General features: G+C 44.1%; 1 protein-coding gene across 1 annotated transcript; it reads left to right on the forward strand.

Annotated features, from left to right (window-relative positions):
• Nucleotides 1–246: 246 nt before the first annotated feature.
• LOC121545574 (matrix metalloproteinase-23-like) lies at nucleotides 247–10,369 on the forward strand. The gene is made up of 9 exons (XM_041856209.2): nucleotides 247–276; nucleotides 470–628; nucleotides 6,434–6,573; nucleotides 6,792–6,931; nucleotides 7,368–7,535; nucleotides 7,994–8,158; nucleotides 8,504–8,614; nucleotides 9,626–9,752; nucleotides 9,850–10,369. Exons 2-9 carry the CDS (start codon nucleotides 500–502, stop codon nucleotides 10,022–10,024), a joined length of 1,155 nt encoding a protein of 384 aa, XP_041712143.2. The 5' UTR covers nucleotides 247–276; nucleotides 470–499; the 3' UTR covers nucleotides 10,025–10,369.
• Nucleotides 10,370–10,476: the final 107 nt, after the last annotated feature.

The following is a 10,476-nucleotide window of genomic DNA, read 5'->3' on the forward strand; positions in this document are numbered from 1 at the left end:
TAAATCAAAGTGAACCTATTGCCCTATGCGTATTCCTCAGCTAAAATGAGAGACCTGCACATAGGTATTTGAGCAGGCCTACATTTTTTCAATCCATGATCAAATCTCTGTTATGAACTTCTAGATTAATAAGCAGGCAAAAATAATAGTTTAGTCAAAATAGTTTTATGATTGTCGACTACGAGCAGCTGGTTTCCTTTCCATTTAAACTTGTCAAGCTCTGACCTCCATTTAAAGTAATGTGAAACCATTTGGCGGAATAGCGCTGCGGCGGAGGTTTGTATAGAAAGCTGCAGAGTTTGATGCAGCCTGGGGCAGGCGGCGGGTGACCAAGGATTCCAGCCTTAACACCGTTATCCGCTGTATCCTCAATTTGAAATAATTTTGTCAAATAAAAGGATGCATTGGATGGCCATTGATATCCATGGGGATAGATGGTGGTGAAATTGACTAGTCTATATTTGTTTAGGGATTTTTTCTGGAAGGCGATATCGCAACGATGGTGTGGCAGACGTTCAGAAGTTTACAAAGAGGCGACTTCAGTGCTCTTCTGCTGGCTGTGGCGGTGCTTGGGGTTCTGTTCGCAGGGATGCAAGAAACCACAGCATTTCCCACCTGGAGAATAGAGGTATGGTGTGACAATTCCACTTTTTAACTGGATACCTCCTTTAATTGCACTGGTGAATACTTCATTCAGTTTCTATGCTGGAATAAGTTATGATCAAGATTTTTGGATGATTAAACCCATTTAGGGCAACAATATTTTCTTTTCATTTGAACTTTTTTTTCAGTGTCTACCAAGACATCTGCTTGGTGACAAATGAGCAAATAATAAATAAATAAAATGTAATTGTAATATTAATCATATTTTTGGTTAAAGGGTAGACTATACCAACTGACTTCATCAGACAGAAATTCCTTCATATAATCAGTAATTATACATGATATAATGTAGCCTATTCATATTATATAATTGGAGGAATTCTGTAGTTTTGATGGTGCATTCAATGAATATAATTGTAGGCATTTACAATGGCTACCTATCAACTGGATAGCCTACAGTTAGTATAGAATAAGAGACAACATTTTCTTTGAAATAGACATAACATCACAAGAGACAGACTCGCTTGTATGATATGCAATCTCTGTAGAATAATGAAGAATTTGGTTGGTTTTGCCCTGATTTCTTTCCCAGTTCAGGAAAACATAGGTCTACAACTATTTTTATTGCATTGTAGCCACAATAAACATGTTTTGATCTGGCTGGATGAAGTATTTTCCCTCACTTATACCAACTTAGCTATTCTAAAAAAAGTGTCTTCTATTGTTCATTAATTCACACTATGTCAAATGCAGACTTCTCAGAATCCTTGATTAGTAAACCAGGGGCAAATAGTTTGGGAATCTTCAAAGGAGAGGACAGTAAGAGGAGCTTAGCATGTTGGTTGAGCACTGAATGATCAGGTTCTGAAGGTTAACTCCAGTGGCTTGTTTTGGAACATGTTCAGTTGTTTTCCATAGGAAGGAATGGAGTAGCAGTTTGCAAATGGTACAGCTTAGAACAACATGTAGCTTCAAGAAATCATGATTTAGGGCCAGGCTACATGGACTGTTCTCACATTGCTCCAACTTAAGTGGAATGCCTGCTCCAACTTCTAGGCTATGTCCTCTTCTCTTGTAGTGTATGTTTCCTTGACTCTGTTATCAGTGTGGCAGGAAGTCTTCAGTCTTCTGCAGGGCTCCTCTGGTGTTAGTCTGGGAGTCTAGGCCTCAGCTCTTGGCAAAGCCCTTGTTTTCCTGGAACATTGAAAAAGGAATGCATATGATGTGTGAAACTTACTCCTCAGCCTGAAGTGTCCCCACTTATGCCAGCGAATAGCTAGCTTTTTGCGTGGCGCAGACTGGTAAGCCGCTTCAGGAGGGCGGTCACGTTTGCTAGCATGGCAGAGGTCCCGAGTTAGCGCCAGGTATGGGCCGAATCGGGGGGAAGTGGTACTCGCTAAGCAAGCAGCGTGACGTCCCTTACATATAGTGTCTACATCATTTCTCTGAGAATAAATATTTCCTTTACATACAGATATTTTAATAGTATAAATTCAGATTTTCATAAATAGCCATTTCTTTGGGTTGTATTCCCACTGTATTTGTATGTAAGTTTGGAACTTGGTCAGGACGTGTTGGTCCAATCCCTTATCGTTGATGGTAAGGACTGTGGAGTAGAGCCGTGGATAGGCTAAATTAGCTTATTCACTTGTCATAAAAGTCCCCGGTCACAAAGTCCCCTAAAGTTATTTGGATAATCAGTCAGTGTATACTCTAACTGTATATTTTACATTCTATTATTATTATGTAATAACAAAGTCACAACATAGTTCTAAATACTCTTAAACAGTAAGCACCTATAGCTGATCCAGGTGTTATTATTTGGAAAGTCTTATTTGCCCCTCCCCAAAGGGACATCAGACATATTGTATCTGCAAAATGTATCATACTTAATGTTAGGAAAGCAGTTTTACTGCTGACCACTTCCTTTTTCTACGAAATGGAATGCCCTTGCATGAAAATGTAACATTCACATGCAAGGCATTGGAATAATAGCCTGTAGAAACTGCAGAATTACAATAGAGTTGAGTATCCTCAGCTGGTCAAGTCAAACCAGAACCCTTGCAGCATGGAACTGTTGATTGTTTAGATTTTGTACATTATAACTATAAATACTGTATAAATTAACACCATGAATCACAACTGTCAGTTCAACTAACAGTGTAAGTAGACTACAGTACAACGTTAACTCTGTGCTGCTCCCAGCCTGTTACTTGAAGTGTGTCAGAAGGTTGGGTACTGTGGCAGTAAAAATACAAATGTTTACTGTACCATGGTTAAATAAAGATCTGTTTCAAGAGACTTTCGTTTTTTTTTTTTACTTCTCATGAATGATGTTGAATAAATGTGTTATACATTTTTTTATGAATGATACTGCAGCAACATGAATAAAGGTATAATGACTGGTATCATAAAGGTGTAATGACTGGTATCATAAAGGTGTAATGACTGGTCTCATAAAGGTGTAATGACTGGTATCATAAAGGTGTAATGACTGGTCTCATAAAGGTGTAATGACTGGTATCATAAAGGTGTAATGACTGGTCTCATAAAGGTGTAATGACTGGTATCATAAAGGTGTAATGACTGGTCTCATAAAGGTGTAATGACTGGTATCATAAAGATGTTATGACTGGTATCATAAAGGTGTAATGACTGGTCTCATAAAGGTGTAATGACTGGTATCATAAAGATGTTATGACTGGTATCATAAAGGTGCTATGACTGGTATCATAAAGGTGTTATGCATGCTTTATGTATACCCCCTTCAAGTAAAGTGTTACCGCTTACTTTTACTTTTTACTCCTTGAGGATCTCCACCGCATTCTGTTTTGGTCCAGTTTCTCATACTTCTGTTCTTCCATCTCATGTTGTTACCAATATTCTCCTGGTCCTTGGTTATTTGGTCAGGTTCAGACACTGGATCAAGTCATTCACATCACAATAATCTGTCAGTCAGCCACAAAGACAGGAACACTAACAGTGATAAAATACTAAGCACTAGCTATGTATAGTTCATAAACACAAAGACAAACACTAGGTTAATTATCTACTGAACAAAAATATAAACGCAACATGCAACAATTTCAAAGATTTTACTGAGTTACAGTTCATATAAGGAAATCAGTCAATTGAAATAAATTCATTAGGCCCTAATCTATGGAGTTCACATGACTGGGAATACAGATATGCATCTGTTGGTCACAGATACCTTAAAAAAAAAAAGTAGGGACGTTTCTGGATATTGGCGGGAACTGGAAAACACTGTCATACAAGTTGATCTGTAAAACGCTGTTGTACACGTCGATCCAGAGCATCCCAAACATGCTCAATGGGTGACGTCTGGTGAGTATGCAGGCCATGGAAGAACTGGGACATTTTCAGCTTCCGGGAATTGTGTACAGATCCTTGCGACATGGGGCCATGCATTATCATTGTCACGTTCGTTGAGTAAATGGTCGGACCAAGGTGCAGCGTGGTATGCGTACATGTTTAATTTATTAAATAAATACTTGACAAAATAACAAAAGCAACTGAACGTGAAGTTCTAAAGGCTAACAGCAACAAGCCTAAACAGAAACAAGATCCCACAACTAAAGGTAGGCAAAATGGCTGCCTAAGTATGATCCTCAATCAGAGACAACGATCGACAGCTGCCTCTGATTGGGAACCACACCCGGCCAACATAGAAATATATAACATAGATATGTCAACATTCACACCCTGACCAAACTAACTAGAGAATAACAGGGTTCTCAAGGTCAGGGCGTGACAGTACCCCCCAAAGGTGCGGACTCCGGCCACAAAAACCTAACTTATTAGGGGAGGGTCCGGGTGGGCATCTAGCCTCGGTGGTGGCTCCGGCTTCAGACGCTGTAAACTCCTCTCCTTTCCTGCCTCCCCGTAGCACACCTGGTCCGGTCTGGATCCCGGTGCGATGCTTCCCCTCTCAGTCCTCCCACGATGCACCAAGTCCTGTCTGGACCCTGGTGTGGGAGGCCCCGATCCTGGAGAGGGGTTGACGTCTGGTTCCGGCTCGGACCCCGGTGGAGCAGATGGCTCCGGCATGGAGGAAGAGTAGGCGACCGGACCCGTACTGGGCACCAGTGGAGCGGACTACTCTGGCACTGGACTGGAGCCGCTGACCGGAGCTGGATTGGGCACCGGTGGAGCGGACTGCTCTGGCACTGGAACGGGCCTTACCGGGCTGGGGACACGCACCACTGGTTTGGTGCGAGGAGCAGGTACGGGCCGTACAGGACTGTAGACACGCACCACTGGTTTGGTGCGAGAAGCAGGTACGGGGTGTACCGGGCTGGCGACATGCACCACTGGTTTGGTGCGAGGAGCAGGTACGGGCCGTACAGGACTGGAGACATGCACCACTGGTTTGATGTGAGAAGCAGGTACGGGGTGTACCAGTGGTGCGTGTCGCCAGCCCGGTACGCCCCGTGCCTGCTCCTCGCACCAAACCAGTGGTGCGTGTCTCCAGTCCTGTACGGGCCGGACCTGCTCCACGCACCAAACCAGTGGTGCATGTCGCCAGCCCGGGGCGCACCGGGCTGGGGACACGCACCATTTGTCTGGTGTGAGGAGCAGGCACAGGCCGTACAGGACTGGAGACACGCACCACTGGTTTGGTGCGAGGAGCAGGCACGGGATGCGCCGGCGCATAGCCTGGTGCCTGCACAGTCACACGCTCCTCAAAGCGAGTGCGGGGAGTTGGCTCGCTTCTGAAACCTGGCTCCACCAGCCTCTGCTCTAAGGACTGAGCTCTCTGCTGCTGGAGGGTTAACTCCTTTCTCAGCTCCTCCTGTTGCCTGGCCAGCTCCTCTCTCCGTGCATCCACTGACTCCTTCTCCCTGAGGGCCTCCTGCAGCGCCTCCTTCTGAAGGGAGAGCACCTGCTCCCTCTTATCTATCAGCCCCCGTAAGGTGGTGGTCTCCTCTCTCAGAGTGCTGAGCTGCAGGTCTTTCAGGGCCTCCTGCTGCTTCGCCCACCACCCCATGTGCCCCCACCAAAAAATGTATTGGGGCTGCCTCTCGGGCTTCCTTAGTGATCAGGACCTTTTGAGTCGCCGTTTTTTCTCCCTCGCTGTCTCCGTCTGCTCCCAAGGAAGGCGATCCATACCTGCCTGGATCTCCTCCCACGTCCATGATCCTTTTACGTCTAATATCTCCTCCCATGTCCATGATGTCTGCTCCTCCTGTTCACGCTGCTTGGTCCGTTGGTGGTGGGATCTTCTGTCACGTTCGTTGAGTAAATGGTCGGACCAAGGTGCAGCATGGTATGCGTACATGTTTAATTTATTAAATAAACACTTGACAAAATAACAAAAGCAACTGAACGTGAAGTTCTAAAGGCTAACAGCAACAAGCCGAAACAGAAACAGAAACAAGATCTTGGCAAAGAAGAAATGCTCACTAACAGGGATGTAACACATTTGTGCACAACATTTTAGAGAAATAAGCTTTTTGTGCATATGGAACATTTCTGGGATCTTTTATTTCAGCTCATGAAACATGGGACTAATAATTTACATGTTGCGTTTATATTTTTGTTCAGTGTAAAAATAAGTCTCACTTAAGGCCAACCCAGCGAACACAGAACTTATCTGTAACGTTCCCTAAAGATTATCCTTTGTCAAATAACTTTCCCACAAAGTTCTGGAAACCAACATTTGTTTGCTGGGAATCCAGATCCCGATCATAAATATAAATTACATCTGGATGTTGAGGTGACATGTGTCTAGTAGGTTGTAACTCCTCCCCCTGCTCTTAACTGGTCGAGCCAAATCTCAGGTGGTTAATCTACGATTATTTTGTCCAAGGAAGAAGTTCACACCTCTGGTGTGTTACTGATTGGGATTCGCAAAGATGCCCGCACACAGGTTCTACACCTCTCCAGGAACAAGCGCTACACCCTCACCCCTGAGAAACTCAAATGGGACAAGTTCAAGCTCACATACAAGTATGGCGATTATTTTATTTCACCCTCCTTTCTTACCAAACATTTACTGCCTAAAAACAAAAGGAAATGCTGTTTGATTTGACTTCAGACATATTTACGAGGGACAGTTGTCTTAGAGATTTATTCAGACTTTCTGATAGAGCCAATTGCTTTTACTGATTTCTGCTGTTGTAATATGCCAAGTGGTTTCCCCAGATAATGTCATTGTGTCTGTGCAGGCTGCTCTCTTTCCCAAGGAACCTGATGAATGCCAGTGACACGCGCAGAGGCATCGCCAAAGCCTTCACTATGTGGAGTGACGTCTCGCCCTTCAGCTTTAGAGAGGTGCCTGCTGACCAGGAGGCAGACATCAAGATAGGTGGGGGCACAACAACTTATACCTAAAGCATATCAGGCATGATTACTGGCATATAATCTAGTAGAAGGCCTATACAGTGACGTGTCTGAAATGCCCTCAGCATTTGAAATGAACAAATCTCCCTCTACTGTAGAGTTATCTAATGTTCAGCATGATTCATGGCTCTATTTGTATGAGAAAGAGTCCTGTACACCTTCCAAGCATGTGTAATCATTTTAAAGTGATATAAATCATGCCGAAGCCATCCGAGTGGGAGCACGCACCACGGTCTGGGAGTCTTGACCGTGTGAAAAATGGCAGTCATCCTCAGGGGGGTTGAGAAGTTTGGAATCCATCATCTTCTAGACTCGACTGTATGTAGAATGAGATAGAGGCTGGAGAGTTTCCCCTCTTGGTTGTGCTGTCTGAGGCATAGCTCTCTCTCTCTTTTTGGCAGGCTTCTACCCCATCAACCACACAGACTGTCTGCAGTCCTACTTGCACCACTGTTTCGACGGCATCACCGGCGAACTGGCCCACGCCTTCTTCCCTTCGACGGGCGAGATCCACTTTGACGACCATGAGTATTGGATTCTGGGAAACATGCGCTTCAGCTGGAAAAAAGGCAGGCACTTCGGGTGATCTCTTTCCTGTTTTTGTAAGCTGCTGTTGTGCACTCAGCACCAAAGCTACTTGCTGGATGTCCAGCTCAATTAGTCAGATGCACTGGGTTGAAAAGTGAAAATTGTGGACACTGTAGTTGGTAATTATGTCTTGAAGCTGGAATAGTCCACAGTGTAATACTGTGCCTAAATGTGTAATGGTTGGAAGATACTGTGAACTTAGAAGCGTAGCTTGATTTTGCCGTTGTTGTTAGATTAGGCTCCTTCATCGACACTGATCTGAAAAGACAGGTATAGCTGAAAGTCATATGTTGTTAAGCCACTCGGAACTAACTTTCATGTGTATAGTTCCGTTAGATATTTCAGTGGATGAGGGAAAGGACTTGAGCCACTTTAGACTATTGAAATGCACCCCAATTACTGAGACAGAATTAACAGTGTTGTGTTGTTGTTTGTGCAGGGGTATGGCTGACAGACTTGGTCCATGTAGCGGCTCACGAGATTGGCCACGTCCTAGGCCTCATGCACTCCCTGAACCCCAAGGCTATCATGCACCTGAACGCAACTCTAACGGGGCGCAAGCTCATCACACAGGACGAGGTGTGGGGGCTGCACCGACTCTATGGTAAGCCAAGAGCCCTGTAAAACAGACTGAGAATCAACAGTGTCGTATTGTTTTGTAGCATATCTTTCAAATGAAATAAATCCTCATTTAAAATAATGGTCCCACTTTAAACAACCAATCTATATAGGCTTTATAGAGTATTCATGAAGTCTTCCTAAGCACTACATAGATGCTTCACAAATAATTGATTTACTACCTGCTGCAAGTAAACGTGGCGTTAATGCGTATTGTTGAACCTTTACAGTGAGTCATTGTAAATGTGAAGGCAGATTGTCATCCCAAATTCCTTTGCTGCAGACTGAAATTTGCGCTCTCATCCCTCTCTTCCCTCCCCCTCTCCTGTAGGATGTTTGGATAGATTATTTATCTGTCCAGCCTGGGCGCGGAAAGGCTATTGCGAAAGCAAGCGCAAGCTCATGCAGAAGCACTGCCCCTCCAGCTGTGATTTCTGTTACGGTAAGAGCAGCACTGCAGAGGAAAAAAGATGACTCCCAATCTGCTGGTGCAAGGAATCGCATCTGTACCGTTTTCCAATACATCGAAACGCAGCCAACGAAGTCCAGCCATGCAGAACCATGATGAGGGTTTGCAGCCATCCTGATTTAAAGTCAGATTGGATACTTGCCACTGGATGAGACTCATTGAGAAAGAATTACCTCAATGAATTTTGGTCTGCTTTATAGTAAGCAAGCAGAGCATTTTAGTGAGGCACCTCGACAGCTTAAATTCCCATAACCTCCGCAGCCAGTCTCACCAGGACCAAGCCTCCAGTTGCACAACAGGATATGACTCCTCCTCGCCACGGCAGCCATAGATTGTTGTGGGTTTGTCCAATTTATATGTGTAACAAGGGAGAATGTGGAGAGGAGAGAGGATACCATTCCTGGCTCCTAATCTGTTCTTCATTGTTGATTGGGAGACGTTGTACGGCTGTGGAAAATTCCAGAGTGACTCCAAACCACTGGAATTTCAGACTGTGGCTTGAGGGTTAGAGACGCGGAAGGTCAATTTGGGATTTTTGCAGCCTAAACTAGTGGCTGTCTTTTAAACAGACTTCCAGCTGATCATGAGGCACAACATTGTGTTTACACTCATCGAATGGCTGTAGCACTTGGGTAAATTAACTAGGTAGAGAATGTCCTTAAACATCTACAATGGGTTTCTTGGCAGGTGCTATGGAGTTTTTTGATGCACAACATGTAGGCAGATAGGAGCTTTTATGCTTAGTTTGAGTGTGTATGTCTTGGGGGATAATTTTAAGTTAAATTCCTACTCAGATCAAATTAAACAATTAGTAAGAAGACATTTTCTGGGAGCTTCGTTTACTTTTTGGAGTAAACATTTCATGAAAAGACATTAACATCCTCTTGTGAAATGAAAGCCATACCACACCGAGTCATGTCTGGTTAAGACTATACAGAAGTGGATTCCCCAGCCTTTAACCTTATGTTCCCTAACTTTCCTCAGAATTCCCCTTCCCCACCATGGCCCCCACCCCCACCCCCCAACGGACCAAACACAAGCTGGTGGCTGAAGGGAAGAATCTCACCTTCCGATGTGGGAAGAAAATTGCCGCGAAGGCAGGCAAAGTATAGTGAGTATGTCTTATTTAGCCCAGTATCACTTCTAATAAATCACGATATCATACCAACAATAGACTGAATTTAAATGGATTTTTACTGTTTCTGTAGCTGGTACAAGGACGGAGAGCTTCTGGAGTACTCCCACCCTGGCTACATCTCCCTAAAAGATGACCACATCAGTATCGTGGCCAACGCCATCAACGAAGGCACATATACCTGCATCGTGAGGAAAAAGAACAAGGTCCTCACCAACTACTCCTGGAGGGTACGCGTGCGCTTCTGAGGGTGATGCCACCCTCCGCACACAGAAGCACTGGGAATTAGCACAGAGACCACACAGACAGACACGACCATAGAAATATAATTACTAGAAGAGGAAAAGCCCTTAGACCACTGCATTTTCACCCATTGACTTGAATGGGATGTCCGTTCTAGGAATTATATTTCAAAGCACACCTTCACTCACACATTGCTTGTTCAAACGGGGACCTCACTCACTTGGGCACATATTTTAATGTTCTGTCTAAACAATACCCTCAAAACAATCATGTTTTAGGTCAGTTTTTTTGTTTGTTTTGTAATGCATTTTCATATGTGCACAATAAACACTTTTATTGATGTAAAACTACATTTTGTGTCCGAGCGAGTATTAGATACACTGCTGGCATTGTTTCTGTTATGTATTATGTGAACAGACTGTTCATTGAAGTTAGAGTTCACTAACACAGGGTAGCT

Source organism: Coregonus clupeaformis, chromosome 30, assembly GCF_020615455.1.
Source record: "Coregonus clupeaformis isolate EN_2021a chromosome 30, ASM2061545v1, whole genome shotgun sequence".
NCBI classification, from domain to species: Eukaryota; Metazoa; Chordata; class Actinopteri; order Salmoniformes; family Salmonidae; genus Coregonus; species Coregonus clupeaformis.

Bases quoted from the DNA above. Each gene is read 5' to 3' on its own strand.
- LOC121545574 (XM_041856209.2), top strand. From the start codon at position 500: ATGGTGTGGCAGACGTTCAGAAGTTTACAAAGAGGCGACTTCAGTGCT. The intron at 6,574-6,791 runs GTATGGCGATTA...GTGTCTGTGCAG, and splicing joins AAGTTCAAGCTCACATACAA to GCTGCTCTCTTTCCCAAGGA. The intron at 7,536-7,993 runs GCAGGCACTTCG...TTGTTTGTGCAG, and splicing joins GCGCTTCAGCTGGAAAAAAG to GGGTATGGCTGACAGACTTG.